Source organism: Entelurus aequoreus, linkage group LG03, assembly GCF_033978785.1.
Source record: "Entelurus aequoreus isolate RoL-2023_Sb linkage group LG03, RoL_Eaeq_v1.1, whole genome shotgun sequence".
NCBI lineage: Eukaryota > Metazoa > Chordata > Actinopteri > Syngnathiformes > Syngnathidae > Entelurus > Entelurus aequoreus.
This window is the reverse complement of record NC_084733.1, coordinates 26,121,310-26,141,742: the sequence shown is the minus strand read 5'-3', so window position 1 is coordinate 26,141,742 and position 20,433 is coordinate 26,121,310. Positions and strand designations below refer to the sequence as shown.

Below are 20,433 nucleotides of genomic sequence, written 5' to 3'. Positions count from 1 at the left end.
TAAGGAAGACAAAGCATGTGTCGTTTTTTTTTTCTTTTTAAACATTTATTTAAAAGGTTTTTAGCTACATACTTGACAGGAACAGTCAAACACATCAATTGCTTTTCTTTTTTCCCCCACCCCCACAAAGTAACAAAAAACAATCATTATAATAATAATACTAATTAAATAAATAAATTAGAAAAAAAAACACAGATAGAAATCAACATAAAATTGCAGACAGCTGCATTCCTGAATGGCCCCAGAGAGACACAACAACCAACAAAAGGCTCATTAACCACCCGCATTTCAATTGCGTTTCAATCAGGGTTAATTTGGAAATCAGTCCCTCCTACATATTTCAGAAAAGCACTCCACAGCTCTTGAAACTTTGCAGGACAACCATTCAATGTCAGCCTAAACTGCTCCAGTTTGAGAAAATAAAAAAAATACATCTTAAATCCAGCGGGTGTGGCAAGGAGGCGCTGTTGCCTTCCAATTCAACACAATGAGTCTTCTCGCCAACACAGTGGTGAATGCTTCAAGATTCTTTTTGGATTTGCTAAGGTTAGATGACTCAGGTGCTACCCCCAAATAGTTCACTTAAAGGATTCGGTTCCATCCTTTTCGCGAGTGACCACAGACAAAGTGTTAAACGTGTCCATCCAATAGCTGTTCAGGGATGGGCAGAGCCTAAACATATGGAATAAATTAGCTGGAGACTGTTGATACCGATCACATCATTCAGATATTCTGTTAATTTGTCCACACATTCTGCTTAATATTGTGTGCTGACTTGTGTGCAGGGTGCCTTAAATTCTTTGTTGTCCTCGTTGAAATGTAAAATGAGTACAAATAAGCACTAACACATGCATTAACACCTGCACACAACCAAAATATTCAAACATAAATTGATATTTATGAGTGAAATACTCCATCAGTGCTTCTCTGATGCGGGCTGTTTCAGTATTATTGTTGTCAAAAATAAAAAATAAAAATATATATATATATGTATTAGCTTGCATTGACTGGCATAAATAGAAGATGTATGAACTCTACTTAAAATCTCTGTCCAGGTCTTCTCAGATAGAGTCGCTCCTAAATCCTCCTCCCAAAGTGGCATAATTGAATTTAGTGTGGTTATACAAACGTGTGTGCGTCAAATACTGTATTTTTGTATAGAGAACAGACTAGTGTTGTCCCCATACCAATATTTTGGTACCGGTACAAAAATTATTTCGATAATTATCGATACTTTTCTAATTAAAGGGGACTACAAAAAATTGCATTATTGGCTTTATTTTAACTAAAAATCTTAGGGTACATTAAACATATGTTTCTTATTGCAAGTTTGTCCTTAAATAAATTAGTGAACATACAAGAAAACTTGTTATTTGTAAGTAAACAAAAAAAGGCTCCTAATTTAGACTTCTGACATATGCAGTAACATATTGTGTCATTTTCCATTCTATTATTTTGTCAAATTGATTAAGGACAAGTGGTAGAAAATTTATTAGTAATCTACTTGTTCATTTACTGATAATATCTGCTTACTTTCTCATTTAACATGTTCGATCTACACTTCTGTTAAAATGTAATAATCACTTATTCTTCTGTTATTTGGATGCTTTACATTAGTTTTGGATGACACCACAAATCTGGGTATGAATCCGATACCAAGTAGTTACAGGATCATACATTGGTCATATTCAAAGTCCGCATGTGTCCAGGGACATATTTCCTGAGTTTATAAACATAATATACATTTTTTTTAAACTAAGGAAGATGTTGTGATGCCAAAAAATATCAACGTAATCATAGTAGTATTGACTAGATACGCTATTGCACTTGGTATCATTACAGTGGATGTTAGGTGTAGATCCACCAATGGCGTTTGTTTACATTTTGACGCCGGTGAGCTACGGTGTGTAGTGAAGCATGTTTAGCTATTCCTCGTCCTGCAGGGATGATACTTGTAAGAAACGTACTTTATTTGTCGCCATGGAGACCAGGATTAGTGATTTAGAAGTAGCTAAAACACTGCCGACTGCGGCTGGACTTTAGCCCCTAGCTAGCTAGCCATGTCTTAAAGCACCTCTTCCTGAGGGCGTTTCAGTGTTATAACTTCACCTTATTGTTAGTTTTTAAGCCAAAATGCGTCCGTTCTCCCTTTTCTGTCTACACACTGTGTCTGCTTGTAAGTACTCCGTGATTGTGCGCTGCCGAACATGCTCGTCTGCTCGTAAACCAGCAATGACACGACATGATGACGACGGAGGGGCGGGGGGGTGGAGGACCGGTACTTTTCAGAGGCGGTATAGTATCGAATATGATTCATTAGTATCGCGGTACTATACTAATACCGGTATACCGTACAACCTGAGCACAGACTATAGCTAAATATAATGAACAACAACAATAAAGTTCTATGAGATTTTGGGTGTAAAAAAATTACCCAAAATTTTGATTCACATCCGAATTGCGATTCTTATCTTGATACTAAAAGGATTCATAATCTTTTTTAAAAATATAGTGTGTGACTGTGGTCTGTCTATCTGTGTTAGCCCTGCGATAAGGTGGCGACTTGTCCAGGGTGTATCCTGCCTTCCGCCCGATTGTAGCTGAGATAGGCTCCAGCGCCCCCCGCGACCCCGAAGAGAATAAGCGGTAGAAAATGGATGGATGGATGTTTTAAGGCCATCTTCAAGCAACCACAATGAGCTTTTCTAATGTGTAACCTGGTTTGAAAAAGTTTCATTATAATTATTATACCAATTGCGAGAATTGGCTTGAACGGAGAATCGTGTTGAAGCGAGAATCGATTCTGAATCGAATCGGCTTCCCAGGTATCGGAATTAGAATTGGATTGAATCGTTGGGTGCCCAGAGATTCACATGCACCCTTAGCAAAAATGACTCCTGAGTCAAAGGTCGCTGGGAAGCATATGGCTGAGCTTGTGCAGGATTACCTCATAACAAAAATGTTTGGACCCAACCAAGATTACAAAGATCTTCAAAACCCGGACGTAATAACTTCTACCCGGCCGCGCCTGAGGTACGACAAGTTGGCCACGTGTGTGAGTATGAGCCCGGGCCAATTCCACGTTGCGCCAGTCAACAAACAGCGTCGCGCCAGAGTTGTGTGACGGGAAGAAAAGCTCGCATTGTGATGCCAGGTGGCATTTCTCAGAAGGCTTCTTAAGACAATAAGCCAGGATTTATGAGCCACCCCCTTCCTCTCCTAAAAAAAAAAAGCCATCAGACCCGAATAACAAACATGCTCCCTTTTGGATTAACAACAAACAAGACGTTGCAGGATTTTTAAAAAACAACGTTTTTTTTGTCACACAAAGCGAGAGATCAATTTTGCAACGTGATCTTCTTTAGGGAGATGGTTGAAGTCATGCACGCTCATGTGCAGACAGCAAGCGGTGCCACCTGTGTTTGAACAACACTTTGGGTCAGCAGCACTTTTCATGCTTTGGTCTTTACGTGTAAATCAGTCAGTTTCACAAACAGTGAAATAACACGGTGGTTACATGTGTTCAGTGTTGGGACTAACGCGTAGTAACGCGTTACTGTAACGCCGTTAGTTTCGGCGGTAACTAGTAATCTAACGCGTTATTTTTTTTATATACAGTAACTCAGTTACCGTTACTGCATGATGCGTTACTGCGTTATTTTACGTTATTTGTATGTAGTATCGGCTAGAAACTGAAGATCTGAGTGTGTTTTATTGGAGCGCTCCGGTGGAAAAGAAGAGGCGTGCTTTCCCCCACCCACAGAAAGCACGCCTCCCCACAGGGGAGACGTTCCTCCAGAGCCGTACTTCGGATCTAACAACCTTCACTTTACCCGGAAGAGGGTCTTTACAGCTGAGGGTGAATGACGAGCCCGGCGGTTTGTTGCAACTTTGTGACTTTATTGCACGCAGCCATCCACCAAGCTAGAGCACCTGCACGCACTCACTGTCGCCGCTCCCTCACCTCTTTCGCCCACTCACTCACTGACGTCACTCACCTCTCATGCTGTCATATCTTAAAGGGCCACACACACACACACATACGCTACTCTCATAACAACTAACAAGACATCATGGCGAAGCCAGAAGTCGAGTTTTTTAACATGGCGACATTCTCAATACTTTTCTTTTGTCGAGCACAAGGAAAATAACATTTTAGTTAAATGTAAGTTGTGTCTTGGATCAAAGATCCTATCTACTTAGAGTTAAAGTTAAAGTGCCATTATGTTGCAGCTATTTAAAATAGTTTTGTCAATTTTTTCTGGCCTGAAATAAATTGGCCCTTTGAAACATATCTTTGTCTTTGTGTGTTGTATGTAGACCACATTGCTTTCTGAGTTCAGTGATGCAAATGCATGTCAAGTTGATCAACAGATGGTATTATTCTCCAGTGCAATAACAGTACTGAAGTGAAGGCTAAAAGGGCATTAATGGGAGCCTTAAAAAAAGGGGGGGAAAAATAAGTAACTAAATAGTTACTTTTCACAGTAACGCATTACTTTTTGGTGTAAGTAACTGAGTTTGTAACTGAGTTACTTTTTAAATTAAGTAACTAGTAATTGTAACTAGTTACTGGTTTTCAGTAACTAACCCAACACTGCATTTGTTGCCATGGCAATGACAAAAGTTGCGTTTCATTTGCAAATAGGGCATGGTTTATATCGCAGTGAATTGCAAAATGAGTACAAAAAGTACATTTAGGTCATACATTACACCAGTAGTCTTCAACATGGGGTCCGGGACCACCAAAGGGTCGACATTTTTCATGGAGGAGATTTTATTTGTATATACTTTTTTGTTTTCCCCTGTCATGATCCGGGTTTGGACTCTAGAACTTTTCCTGTGTTTCCACCACTATTTCCTGTTTGAGACTCTTATGTGTTGTTCCTGTTTGTCACCGTTTCTTTCATCTTGTTTGTAGAAATGACTAGTGCACCTGTTTTCTACTGTTGTTTAGGGTTGTGTTAAGTTCAGCTTGGTCCCCTGCTTGCGATTTCCAAGCAGGTGCATTTAGCATTTTCGTGCCACAAATCCTTTGTTTTATTTTTAGACCGGAACGTCGTGAGTTCAAACCCCGGCCGAGTCATACCAAAGACTATAAAAATGGGACCCATTACCTCCCTGCTTGGCACGCCGCATCAAGGGTTAGAATTGGGGGTTAAATCACCAAAATGAGTCCCGAGCGCGGCCACCGCTGCTGCTCACTTCTCCCCTCACCTCCCAGGGGGTGAACATGGGAATGGGTCGAATGCAGAGGAACATTTCACCATACCTAATGTGTGTGTGACTATCGTTGGGACTTTAACTTTAACTTTAACTATGCGTGTTTGTATTTGAGCACTTCCCTGCTGCGCTACATGGTTCATACTACTTGTATTTTCCCGAAAAAATGGGCTTCATTGCTGTACATTGTCTGCTGTCTCTGCATCCCGGGTTTCAGATCAACAACACCAAAAAACAATGTAACACATTACATACACATTCATATTGATCCAGCCAACACACCAATGCTGTGGTTCTCAAACTTGTTTCACCCCAAAAAATAAATAAATTAAAAAAAAAAGTAAAAAAAAAAAAAAGAAGTAAATAATAAAAAAAAAATTGTTTCACCAAATACCACTTCAGAAAAAAAACTTGGCTCTCCAAGTATCACCCTAATGACCGACATTAAAGTATAGTAGCGTAGTAGGCCTAAGTATTCTTTAAAACCAAGGTAAAGGTTTTATTTAACAAGTATTTTTAATATGTTTGGCCACCTTAACATTACACACAGTTTGAACAGTAACACTGTGTTTGAATATAGACAAAATAAAACACTGTACTTTAATCAAGTGATTCTTCGGCATACTACTAGATCAGACCTGGGCAAATTAAGGCCCGGGGGCCACATGCGGCCCGTTAAGTTTTTCAATCAGGCACGCCGGGCATTCCCAAATATTTTTTTTACATCTTTAAGATGGAAAGTATAGCTGCCATTATGATGTGCAGTGATGTTTTCTAATGACCGTAAGTCTTGAACTATACAAAGTATTTCTATGGTTGGAATCTGTGCTTTTGCATGATATTTTAGTGACTAGTGTTGTCCTGATACCAATATTATTTCGATACTTTTCGGGACTTTTCTAAATAAAGGGGACCAGAAAAAATTGCATTATTGGCTTTATTTTAACAAAAAATCTTAGGTGCGGCAGACCGGTACTTTTCAGAGGCGGTATGGTACCGAATATGATTCATTAGTATCGCGGTGCTATACTAATACCCGTATACCGTACAACCCTACTAGTTACTATGGTAATCTACGTCACAGCAGGTCAGATGAGGCACCAAGCAGTGTTGGTGTGGCTTGATTGTAAAATATGTCGATTGAGAGGGGGTGTGACGTTCATATGTTCTCAATATTCAGGGTTTTATCGTTCATAGAAAAAATAAAAATTCCATTCCGTTTTTAAGGCGGTCTGTCATAACATTTTTAACATTCAATCAGACTTTATTGTGAGGTTTTGTATTAGTTTTCCTAAAAAATACATATACCGGCCCCCGACACATTTTTGTTCTCTAAATTTGCCCCCAGAGTCAAAATAATTGCCCAGGCCTGTACTAGATGGACGTACCTGCGGTTTGAGAATCACTGCAGACTGCATTCTAGTTTAGTTTAGAAATAGCAGTGGTGTGGCCACCCTGCTCACTGTACCTTGAAAATAAGACATCATAAATGATGATATTAATATTTTTATGTTAGCATCTAAGATAGGTATTAGAGGCACTATACTGTAATACTTCAATATATTATTAATGCGCAATAACAAAGTATCTTTAGGAGCAGTTTAATTTTAAAACACTTTTACAGAAAATACAAATGGAATTTGGGGGTCCTTGGCCTGGAAAACCTTAAAGACCCCTGCATTACACCATTGGCAGTGCAGCTTCTGGCGATCAGTCTATGGTATACCTAAGTCAGCTGGGATAGGCTCCGGCTTACCTGAAATTTGAATGAGGGTAAGCAGTATATAAAATGTATGAATGGCAACTGGACAATTTGACTCACCTTTACGACATCGTTATCATTTCACATATATACTTATACATAAATTTAATATCCATCCATCTCTACCGCTTGTTCCTCTCAAGGTCGTGGAGGGGCTGGAGCCTATCCCAGCTACCCCCCAAAAAATTGTATTGCTTATTATTGATAGTGGTTCACTTTTTTTTTTACCCTTTTGCAAAATAATCCCAAAATATCCGTGTGAGTTAAATGTTTGCCCCATGATTTACTTTCAATGTTATATTAAAGTTAATACTGACTGTTTTTTACATTTAACAATGTAAAACCGAGACAAACTTTTTTTTAACAGCTGAATGGAGCAGATTTACATTTTGGTCATTACAGTTCGCACTGTTTTTCTGTTTTGTATGCTATTGTGGTTATCTACTTTTTACACTTATATGGCAATTTAAATGTTAAAAAGTGAGATGCAGGAGGCAGCATGACCCATATTACACTTTAATATTGAACATTTAAATTAAAAAATTGTACTGGATTGTACGTTCTACTAATGACCGTGGTTAACTTATTTTTACACTTGCATAATGTAAGAATAAAACAATTTTAAAAAAGGATGCAACTTGATAAATCCCCTCACTTTTGTCACTGAGGGCTCTAATACAAATCAAATGAAATATTTATGAATTATATTTATTAGATAGGTTAAAACACATGTTTGTAGTTAAATAAATTGAACTCAGCATTGACTATAGCTGTAATTGTTGTAATTGTGTTTAGCATATACCCAACTTTGAACAACCCTGAATGAGATCTTTGTCATTTGCTATTGGAGGTAAGACTGCTTAACTTCTTTTTACACCCGTGTGACCATCAATAATGTTAAATATGTAAGTAGTGTAATGAAGTGGAGATGTGTGGGTCATCAAGGGGATCCTTCAAAACTTGCACATTTTTTACTGAATCTGATCTCAATCGACCCGATTTTTGTGACCCTAAACAAGATGTTGTTTGTTGTCCCATTTTGGTCTTTACAGTAGAGATGGGATTCAAAAGGCCTCATTCCTGGGTGGCTCTCGGATGGGAGAGTGGGGTGGGGGAGCATTTGGGCTAATCATTATGCAATGTGGTCTGCTGAAAATGATGGAAAGCACTCTACCCAGCAACTGAAGCTGTGGGCAAAGTTGGAATTGCCACAAAGCACATTTTAAGATAGTTACTGTGAGCTACTGTAGTTCGTCTTGGTTTACCTGACACATGTCTTGGTTTACCTGACACATGAAACGTGACAAATTGGGGGGGTTAACTATCCTATTTTTCCACCAGATGGCAGTAGAGTGTTAACTTAGACTTAGACTTAGACAAACTTTATTGATCCACAAGGAAAATTGTTCCACACAGTAGTTCAGCTTCAAAGGATGGAAAGGGTATGGATGGAAAGGATAATGCAGTTATTAAGTAGACTAAAAATGTACTGTAGTAGCAATATAAAATATAACATTTATGTAATATGTACGTATTATATATACAGTATATAATACATACCAATATATTATATGGGCTAATCATTTTGCAATGCAGTCTGCTGAAAATTATGGAAAGCACCACTCTACACAGCAACTGACACTGTGGGCAAAGTTGGAATTGCCACAAAGCGCATTTTAAGATAGTTATTGTGAGCTACTGCAACACTACTCGCGTATTATTGCTGTGAGCTACTGTAGCTCACAGTAAGTAACTTAAAATGTGCTTTGTGGTAACTGCAACTTTGCCCACATTGTCAGTTGCTGTGTAGAGTGGTGTTTTCCATCATTTTCAGCAGACTGCATTGCAAAATGATTAGCCCATATAATATATTAGTATATCTTATATACTGTTGTGGGGAGGCGTGTCCGGCAGACCGACAGCGAGGCAGGGCACACCGGAGCCCGCTCCAAGATGGCGGCGAGGAGGCGTGGCCGGCAGTCCAACAGCGAGGCAGGGCACACCGGAGCCCGCTCCAAGATGGCGGCGAGGAGGCGGGGACGGCGAGCGAGCAGCGAGGCGAGGCGAGGCACGCGGGTAGAGACGCCGCAATCACTATAAGGTGCGTGGAGCGCGCAGCTGTAGAGAATGTAATTATCCTCTCGCACCGGAAAGAGGGCGACAGATGTGAACGTCAGGGAGAGAGGTGGGGAGAAGAGAAGGAGCCAGAGGGAAGCTGACGCTGAGCGAAAGAGACTAAGAGCACACGAACGACGGCGACTCGCGCGGCTGAAAAGCTGGAGCGGAGGAGAGGCGAGCAGACGAACGGCATGGGAAGCAACCCGTAAGAGATTTTCTTTTTGGATAATAAAGAAATCTAAACCTTCTCACAGAATGTCCTTTCTTAATGGTCCTTGGAACCCACACGACGGCTTGAGTCTGTCACAACTGTATATATAATATGTAAATATTACATAAATGTTATATTTTATATTGCTACTATGGTCCATTTTTAGTCGACCTAATACCCGCATTATCCTTTCCATCCTTTAAAACTCAGCTACAGTGTGGAACAATTTCCCTTGTGGATCAATAAAGTTTGTCTAAGTCTAAGTCTAAGTCTAAATTGACACTCTACTGCCATCTAGTGGCAAAAGAGGATATTTAACCCCCAATTTGTCACGTTTCATGTGTCAGGTAAACCATGATGAATGTGGCCATAGGAATCGCCTTCCTACTGCAACACTACTCATTTATTATTTTTAAACTCCTGAAGGGCCCCCCCACCCCACCCTAAACCTAATATCACCCCCCCATATACACGCACCCAGCATGTTTACAAGCAGTAAAAAACTAATTAATGACTTAATTTAATTGAAACCAGCCATTTAGAACACATGCAAAACCCTTATTTGGGTTTTTGACTATTTAAAAATGGGATTTGCATATCTAGATCATGTGAATGTTAATCAGTTCCCTCTTCCATGTATACACTGCCATCCATTGAATGTGAGTTTTAATAACCATGTAACTATTGACTTAAATATAATTATAAATATGTCAAATTTGAGTTCTGATTGTTTCCACCGGTCAAGACTAATTAGGGGGCTTCTTAGAGCTTTTGACCGATGGTTTATAGTATGCCACAGTGTATGTATCATCCATCTAAATTCCTGCATTAACTGCATGACTTAAAGCCTGCTGATACCTGCACGTCGTCAGCTGTCTCTGCATCCTGGGGTCACACCAACAGCAACCATGCGACACCGTGACAAATACATCATTAATATAATTATATTATTACGAGTACATCTAATGCTCCCATATCTTTCAAATCAAGCGACGCCTCCGTTTCAAACTTTAATCAAGGGGTCTTGAATGCACAACAGTTATGTGCTATTTGTGAGGTGGTGTAAGTCGTGCTACATAATCCTAATTTAATTAAAACAACCTTATTGTTGATCTTTGACATCTATCGCATGTATAAATATTGCGTACGGCGTTTTCGTCGCGATGTATGCGATCTATAAAAACATAACCATTTATTAGAATGAATAGAGGTTGGAGACTTTTAGTCAGAATTCCACTCACAGTTTTGGACCCCGGGCCATTGCCTCCAATCAACTCTCCTTTGCCCTTCATTTCCGAGTTGCATTATGAGTTCGACAAAACAAACGATTGCCTCGCTCTAGGGTTGTGCGGTAGGGTATACCGGTATTAGTATAGTACCGCGATATTAATAAATCATATTCGGTACTATACCGCCTCTGAAAAGTACCGGTCCTCCACCCCCCCGGTCCCCCGTCGTCGTCACGTTGAGTCATTGCTGGTTTACGAGCAGACGAGCATGTTCGGCAGTGCACAATCACAGAGTACTTACAAGCAGACACAGTGTGTAGACAGAAAAAGGGAGAACCGACTCATTTTGGCTTAAAAACTAACAATAAAGGTGAAGTTATAACACTGAAACGCCCTCAGGAAGAGATGCTTTAAGACATGGCTAGGTAGCTAGCGGCTAAAGTCCAGCCCCAGTCGACAGTTTTTAGCTACTTCTAAATCACTAATCCTCGCCTCCATGGCGACAAATAAAGTAAGTTTCTTACAAGTATCATCCCTGCAGGATGAGGAATAGCTAAACATGCTTCACTACACACCGTAGCTCACCGGCGACAAAATGTAAACAAACGCCATTGGTGGATCTACACCTGACATCCACTGTAATGATATCAAGTACAGGAGCGTATCTAGTCGATACTACTATGATTACGTCAATATTTTTTGGCATCACAACATTTTCCTTTGCTTTTTTAAAATGTATATTATGTTTATAAACTCAGGTAATATGTCCCTGGACACATGAGGACTTTGAATATGACCAATGTATGACCCTGTTACTATTTGGTATCGTATCGATACCCAAATTTGTGGTATCATCCAAAACTAACGTAAAGCATCCAAACAACAGAAGAATAAGTGATTATTACATTTTAACAGAAGTTTAGATAGAACATGTTAACCTCTAAAGGCCTTAGTGGCCACATGCGTGTACAGCACCTTTTAGCTCTTATTTCCAAAATTGTGTACACTACTGAATCGGGGTCTTATGCCGACATATGGACACTTATACTGCTATCTGGTGGTGTCAGAAGAGTAAAACATACAATGGAATTTGGGGGAAAAAAGTGTAAAACTAAAAAATTAGCATGTCACTACACATGAAGTACACGTTTGTTACTTATGGACTAAGTACATCATATAAAAAGATGATTTTTAGTTTTTATTCTAATTAGGGTCCAATAAGCCCAAATAGCAAAGAGAAATAAAAAAAATATGTAAACAAACAGCTTGGGCCTTAAGAGGTTAAAAGAGAAAGTAAGCAGATATTAACAATAAATGACCAAGTAGATTAATAATTAATTTTCTACCACTTGTCCTTAATAATGTTGACAAAATAATAGAATGGAAAATGGCACAATATGTTACTGCATATGTCAGCAGACTCAATTAGGAGCCTTTGTTTGTTTTCTTACTACTAAAAGACAAGTTGTCTTGTATGTTCACTATTTTATTTAAGGACAAACTTGCAATAAGAAACATATGTTTAATGTACCCTGAGATGTTTTGCTAAAATAAAGCCAATAATGCAATTTTTTGTGCTCCACTTTATTTAGAAAAGTACCGAAAAGTATCGAAATAATTTTGGTACCGGTGCCAAGGTATTGGTATCTGGACAACACTACCACTTTCCCTCCGTTGGGAACAAAAATGGAGTTCCCATCACTATTCTAAAGAGACCGGCAGGAAGTCTATTCATTTGTTGCTAAAGCAACAAATCAGAGGAAGACTTTTGCACAGAGCAGCTGAGTTCATGATGAATGAATCCGTGAAAATGAGACCTGATTGAAAAATAATTATGTTTTCAAAAAGTGGCCTATAGTGATACGTTGCAATATGACCCTTTTTTTTTTGTGCATCGTGTCGTCTTTGGCGAGTCTCGACTGCCAGTACGCCGACGCGAGGCCTTCAGATTCCCACGTGATCAAGCGGCGCAGCGAGCGAGTCAATGCCGCACCTCTGACTTATTATGTGGGGGGAACAGCCGCCTTTTGTGGCGGCAAGAACGTGTCTTCATTCATCACTGCCGCTAACTGTGTTGTATTGTGAGGCGGCCTTGACACGTTGTGCTTCCTGTCTGTAAAGGAAGGATAAATATGATTGTGTGGCACTGCCTGAGACTGTAAGCATGGACCAAACTTGCCTGCACTAATCATTTTGTTGTGCTTGGATGCAGAGAACATACAAACCCTTTATTTATTGAATCAAAAATACTGAAATTCCACGACATAGTGCATTTGCAAACAGCTAAACTATAACCTGCTACCCAAGAATATACAACAATTCTTCTCAAAAAAAGAGGAGAAATATAGTCTTAGAGAAAAATGTAATTCAAAACATTTGTATGTATGTACAACACTTAAAGGCCTACTGAAAGCCACTACTACCGACCACGCAGTCTGATAGTTTATATATCAATGATGAAATCTTAACATTGCAACACATGCCAATACGGCCGGGTTAACTTATAAAGTGCAATTTTAAATTTCCCGGGAAACTTCCGCTTGAAAACGTCTATGTGTGATGACGTATGCGCGTGACGTCACGACGGCAAGGGAAGTATTCGGACCCAATGTGTCACCATACAAACTGCTCTGTTTTCATCGAACAATTCCACAGTATTCTGGACATCAGTGTTGGTGAATCTGTTGCAATTTGTTTAATGGACAATGGAGACTGCAAATAAGAAAGTTGTAGGTGCGATCGGTGTATTAGCGGCAGACTACAGCAACACCAACACCAGGAGGTTGTGTTGTGTTTGAGCTGGATAGCAGACGCGCTACCGTGAGTACAGCTTTGGCTTCCAAACATTTGATCGCTTGCCCGTACGTGCGTGTCGCTATGTGCATGTCACGTACGTAACTTTGGGGAAATATATGTTTCTTGCGGACTCTAATGGCGGCCGGGGTGTCGTCGAAAGCTACAACGCCCGCCGCCGCTCCGTAGCTAAGTTAGCTTCAATGGCTCATTAGCAACATCATTGTTAAGCTTCGCCAAGCTGGAAATTATTAACCGTGTATTTACATGTTCATGGTTTAAAAGTATTGTTGATCTTCTGTATATCCTTCCAGTCAGGTTTTTTTTTTATTGTGTTTCTATCTGCATTTGAGCCTGATGCTATCACATTAGCTCCGTAGCTAAAGAGCGTCGCCGATGTATTGTCGTGGAGATAAAAGTCACTGTGAATGTCCATTTCGTGTTCTCGACTCTCATTTTCAAGAGGATATAGTATCCGAGGTGGTTTAAAATACAAATCCGTGATCCACAATAGAAAGAGAGTGTGGAATCCAATGAGACCTTGTACCTAAGTTACGGTCAGAGCGAAAAAAGATACACCCTGCACTGCCTCACTAGTCCTTCACGCTAACGTTCCTCATCCACAAATCTTTCATCCTCGCTCAAATTAATGGGGTAATCGTCGCTTTCTCGGTCCGAATCACTCTCGCTCCATTGTAAACAACGGGGAATTGTGAGGAATCCTTCCTCCTGTGACGTCACGCTACTTCCGGTACAGGCAAGGCTTTTTTTTATCAGCGACCAAAAGTTGCGAACTTTATCGTCGTTGTTCTATACTAAATCCTTTCAGCAAAAATAGGGCAATATCGCGAAATGATCAAGTATGACACATAGAATGGATCTGCTATCCCCGTTTAAATAAAAAAAATTCATTTCAGTAGGCCTTTAAGACCTTCAGTATATCAGTATGAGGAATTAAATTATGGAAAGGATTAAGCAAAGCAATCAAACAATGTACTAATATGATCACCTTCAAGAAACTCTTCAAACTTAAAGTGTTTACAAAGTACAAAGAAGAAGACCCATGTTAAACATTCTGAATTTATTTCATTCATCCATTCATTTTCAAGGTGATCTTACTCATCTCACCAGATGAAATATAACTTACTTCACCAATTATTATTTATTTATTTTTATTGTTACTACTTATGGAGTATATTCTGAATAAATTAAGAACAGGAAGTGAACAAAAGTTTTAGCAACTGTCATGTAAAAGAAAAGGGGTAGGATTAAATAAGCTCTGCTTCTTCCTACTCCTTTTAGAACATGTTGAAAAGAGAAACTGGAAATTGTGATGTATCATGTTGTATGCATGCATGTTCCAAATAAACTCAAACTCAACTCAACTCACCTCAACAACCCAACTCTGGCCTAAAATCAAGAATTTGCAAAGAATGAGAGGATTGTGAAGCGGCTTTTTTGGCTCCGAGGCTCGGAGGTGGTCGCCATCAAGACAACAAGTTTGTTTTTTTTGAAAGGCTGACGTGCACATGCACATGCACGTGCACAGCCACGGGGACGCCAGCAGAAGGGGAGGAGGGAGTACCGCAACCTTAATGGCCGACGCAGGCGCACGGGGCCTCACGGCAGAGTTACGAGCCAGAAGAGATTAGCGTCTTGTGACGGCGGGGAACAGAATGGCTTTTGTTTCCTTTGGCATAATGAGCTCACATCACGCCGATGAAGACACTGGATGTTATCACATTATTATTATCTGACGTCGCACCCGACAGCCATGGTTTTGGTCGAACAACTTCCACCTATGGGCAGCACGGTGCTACAGGGGTTAGAGCGTGTGCCTCACGATAAGAAGGTCCCGGGTTCGATCTTTCTGTGTGGAGTTTGCATGTTCTCCCCGTGACTGCGTGGGTTCCCTCCTCCCTTCTTCCCACCTCCAAAGACATGCACCTGGGGATAGGTTGATTGGCAACACTAAATTGGCCCTAGTGTGTTGTCCGTCTATCTGTGTTGGCCCTGTGATGAAGTGGCGACTTGTCCAGGGTGTACACAGCCTTCCGCCCGAATGCAGCTGGGATACGCTCCAGCACCCCCACGACCCCAAGAGGGACAAACAGTAGAAAATGGATGGATGGAACTTCAACCTACACGCACTTTTTTGCTTGCCTCGAATGATAATTTTGTCTTTAAATTCTGCACTGTTGGCCCTTTGAGATGACAAGTTATTATAGGCACTCAATTGCTACTTTATTAGGTATGCCTGCACATTGTAATCCAACAATTATATATGTAAAATTCCTTCACAAAGATAACACTGTTCATTTTGAGAGGTATTAGTTTAACAATATGTTTATTATTGTTGTGATTGTGAAGTGAATTATATTTATATAGCGCTTTTCTCCAGTGACTCAAAGCGCTTTTACATAGTGAAACCCAATATCTAGGTTACATTTAAGCCAGTGTGGGTGGCACTGGGAGCAGGTGGGTAAAGTGTCTTGTCCAAAGACACAACGGCAGTGACTAGGATGGCGGAAGCGGGGATCGAACCTGGAACCCTCAAGTTGCTGGCATGGCCACTCGACCAACCGAACTTTACCGCCCCACTGCATTGCAGGGTTTCTAATATTTTCCTGTCTCTGATGTGCCTTAGTTACATTTTAAACACCTTTTTTTTAGACTCCCATCTCCTTAAAACTGATGCTTAATGGATTGTTGTTGATTTTTTCATTAATAATTTGATAGTTTTCTTATATTTCAAGTGTTTCATAATATCCCTGTATTTGAGTTTGTGTTCATTTCGAACATGCATACATCACAATTTCCAGTTGGTCTATTTGACATGTTCGAAAAGGAGTAGGAAGAAGCAGAGCTTATTTAATCCTACCCCTTTTCCTTTACATAGCAGTTGCTAAAACTTTTGTTCACTTCCTGTTTTCAATGTTTTCACAATATACTCCATAAGTAATAACATTAAAAGTAAATTGGTTGGATGCCCGAAAATTATATTATTATTATTTTATTTATTTATTATTGTTATTATTATTACCTTTTGCTATTAACATAAACATTTTTACACTGTACAATGGTTGAGGAAGTTGTAAAAACAAAAAATAATAATTAATTAATTAATTAATTAAAATTTAAAAAAAAAAAATATATATATACACATCAATAACATGTTTTAAAAGTTTTTTCAATACAAAATAAAAATGTTATATATGTATGTTTGTATATAGTAGCACCCAGGAAGCATGTATTGTTTTTTATTCATAATTATTATAAGTATTGGTATTAACTATTAATAACAACAATAATTCCGGTAAATAACTGCCAACCACAATAATTGTTAAATTCATGCTTTTTGGATTAGATACTGAAATTATTCTAAATATAATAAATTGCTAACAATACATTTTTTGGATTAAGTTAATTTTTACTTTGAAAAAAATTTAAAAATCGGATCAAGTCATTATGATGATACGCTTATAAAATACACCTCTTTTCCTTGCAATGTATTCAATATTTTTTCCTATTATCATAACTATATTTCACTGTTTTTTTTTTATTTATTATTATTACCTTTTGCTATTAACATCAACATGTTTACACTGTACAATGGTTGAGGATGTTAAAAATGTTTGTAAAAAACAAAAAATAATAATTAATTAATTAATAAAATGTTTAAAAGTAATACAAATATACACATCAATAACATGTTTTAAATGTTTTTTTTTTATAGAAACAAAATGTTTATATATGTATGTTTGTATAGAATAGCACCCAGGAAGCATGTATTGTTTTTTATTCGTAATTATTATAAGCATTGGTATTAAGTATTAATACAACAATAATTCCGGTAAATAACTACTAACCACAATAATTGTTAAATTCATGCGTTTTGGATCACATACTGAAATGACTCTAAATATAATAAATTGCTAACAAAACATTTTTTGGATTAAGTTAATTTTTACTTTGAAAAAAAATCAAAAATCGTAATATAAGTCAATATGATGATACGCTTATATAATACACCTTTTTCCATTGCAATGTATTCAATATTTTTTCTTATTATCATAACCATTTTTCACCGATGTATTTATTTATTATTATTACCTTTTGCTATTAACATCAAAATGTTTACACTGTACAATGGTTGAGGATGTTAAAAATGTTTGGAAAAACAAAAAAATTATAATTAATTAATTAATAAAAAATTTAAAAATAATAAAAATATACACATCGATAACATATTTTTGTTTTTTTTTAATAAATGTTTTTTATTAAATTTGACAGGTATTACAATATACAATAAAACAGTAATCACATTTTCCCCTTTTTTTCCCACCCACTTCCAAGAACAGCAACCCAACACATACCCCATACACACATAAACCCCCCCACCCCCAGGTCCTACATAAGTTAAAGGTACAGTCACAAATGGAAAATAATTAGTACATCACTTTCTTCTCAACATAGGCAGATAGTAAATATACACCCGGAATAAATATAAATTAAAAAAATAAATACAAAAAAGGAAGCTGGTTTATGAAAGGTGAACTTTTCATGTGTCCTGTAGCGTCTTTCATTTAGCTATGTAGTCAACCACACAGCCCCAAACAGAATAAAACTTCCCAGGTGCCCCCCAAAGATTGAACTTTATTTTCTCCAGATCTAAATACATCGTAAGGTCTTTAAGCCATAAGGAGGCTTTGGGGCAGAATGGTGACTTCCACTCCAGCAAAATTCTCCTACGTTCTAATAAGGATGCAAAGGCGATACTATCCTTAAATTTTCTCCTTATTTGGGGATCTGATACCGTCCCAAAAATGTTAACATGTTTTAAATGTTTATTTTTTAATAGAAATACATTATATATATATATATATATATATATATATATATATATATATATATATATATATATATATATATATATATATATATATATATATATATATATATATATATATATATATATATATATATATATATATATATATATATATATATATATATATATATATTTATTATATGTTTGTATAGAATAGCACCCAGGAAGCATGTATTGTTTTTTTATTCGTAATTATTATAAGCATTGGTATTAACTATTAATAACAACAATCATTCCGGTAAATAACTACCAACCACAATAGTTGTTAAATTCATGCTTTATGGATTAGATACTGCTTACAATAAATGTTTTTGGATTTTACTTTGAAAAAAAATCTAAAATCGGATCAAGTCATTATGATGATACGCTTATATAATACACCTATTTTCCTTGCAATATTTTCAATATGTTTTTCTTATTATCATAACCATTTTTCACTGATTACAGGGCTCTACTGTCTTTATATGTGCTGGAAAAAAACAGGATAATGATGACATATTCAATCCCACTTCTGTCACTAAATGAGATGGTTCCTTGTCATATAAAAGGCTATTTCTGACTGCGTGAAAAGTCACTAAACTGATCTTTTATTATTTTTATGAATTATTGGATTTTATTAGATTGCGCAGGTGCACCTCAGAAACAATTTGGAAAGTTTGCTGCATTCAAGCCACAAAATAGCAAACGCAGTCTTACCTTTGACTTGACTTGCTTGGAGGCCGAGTAGACACAACATGAAGAAGAATAGTCCTAACTTGAAAAGCATGGTGGGTCAGTTAACAAGGTCCTCCCCGTTTAGGTGGTCATTTGTAAAGTAAACAATGAATAAATATATCCAGGATGACTTTATGTGGAATCCACTGGCACAGTGAGGACAAGTTTCCTCATCGCTGCTGATAAGTTCCAGGGCGTCCTTGTTGGATCCCAGTGGACGGCTTCATGGATGGGCGAGCAGAGGGAGCCAGGGGTGGGAAAAAGAGGAAGAGGAGAGATGGGGTGGGAGAATGTTCGGCTCGGGTGGCTTCCCGTGTGCTGTCAGAGTGCCTACAGTGATGAGGTTAAAACAGCAGATTCTGTTTAGGGTCTAATCGCTTTACCTTCTTCTCACTCCCCTGTAATCCCTCTCGGGGGCCCACGTGGCTGCCCGGCCTCATCCTGTTAACCACCTTCTGGACAAAAGTCTGTTTGGCGGACACACGTTTGGGGACTTGCCAAATAGCCTGAAATGGGTGAATTGGTGCTCCCCAACCCTGGCCTCGCGGCTTGGGCCTGGTCAGACAAACGGTGGGGCAAAGTGAGCAAGCAGGCCCTCTATTCATGCATGCAGCCTGCAGTCAAACAATGAGCTTTATTCTGGAAACCTTGCACCACCTAAGTGGGGCATGGACGGCCTTATTTGGTGTTTCACGCTGGAACCTCAGACAGATTATAGAAATGTTAACTGGTTGTTGACGGCCACAAATGTTTTGGTTACATTTTTTGGTAACACTTTAGTATGGGGAACATATTCACCATTAATTAGTTGCTTATTAACATGCAAATTAGTAACATATTGGCTCTTAATTAGTCATTATTAGGTACTTATTAATGCCTTATTCAGCATGGCCTTACTATACAACCAGTAAACCATTAACTAAAAATCTTCCCTCAATAACCTCAGAATTATTGCTTATTAGTAACCCTAACCCTAACCCTTATATGTTCCCCTATTGTCCAAATAACTCTAAATTAAGTCTTTGTTACTTAAAATATGTTCCCCATACTAAAGTGTTACCCATTTTTTATTGTCTGTGTGGTAGGTTGTTTTGATGTTGTGCCAGTATTTTCCCTGTATGTTAAATAGGAGTGTCTTTATCTTGTCTCTGCATCTTGGGGTCACACCAATGCCCTCCCGGTAACAGTTAGAGAGGCTACCTCAGTAGAAGCATTTAAGCCCCATCTTAAAACTCATTTGTTTACGATAGCCTTTAAATAGACCCCCATTTTAGACCAGTTGATCTGCCGTCTCTTTTTCTGCTCTGCCCCCCTCAACTGTGTGGAGAGGTTTTTAGGTGACCACAGATGAGGCGATAGCTGTTCAAAGTCGGGACCCGGGGTGGACCACTCATCTGTGCATCACTTGGGGACGTCTCTGCGCTGCTGACTTGTCTCCACTCAAGATGATCCCCTGCTGGCCCCACTATGGACTGGACTCACACTATTAACT

General features: G+C 38.4%; 1 protein-coding gene across 1 annotated transcript in view; it reads right to left on the bottom strand.

Annotated features, from left to right (window-relative positions):
* impg1b (interphotoreceptor matrix proteoglycan 1b) overlaps positions 1 to 19,387 on the bottom strand; it is a 75,621-nt gene extending 56,234 nt beyond the window's left edge. Inside the window, 1 exon segment of the mRNA XM_062041571.1 lies at positions 18,924 to 19,387. Within this exon segment, the coding sequence (XP_061897555.1) occupies positions 18,924 to 18,993 (70 nt within the window). The 5' untranslated portion in view covers positions 18,994 to 19,387.
* Between the last annotated feature and the right edge of the window lie 1,046 nt (positions 19,388 to 20,433).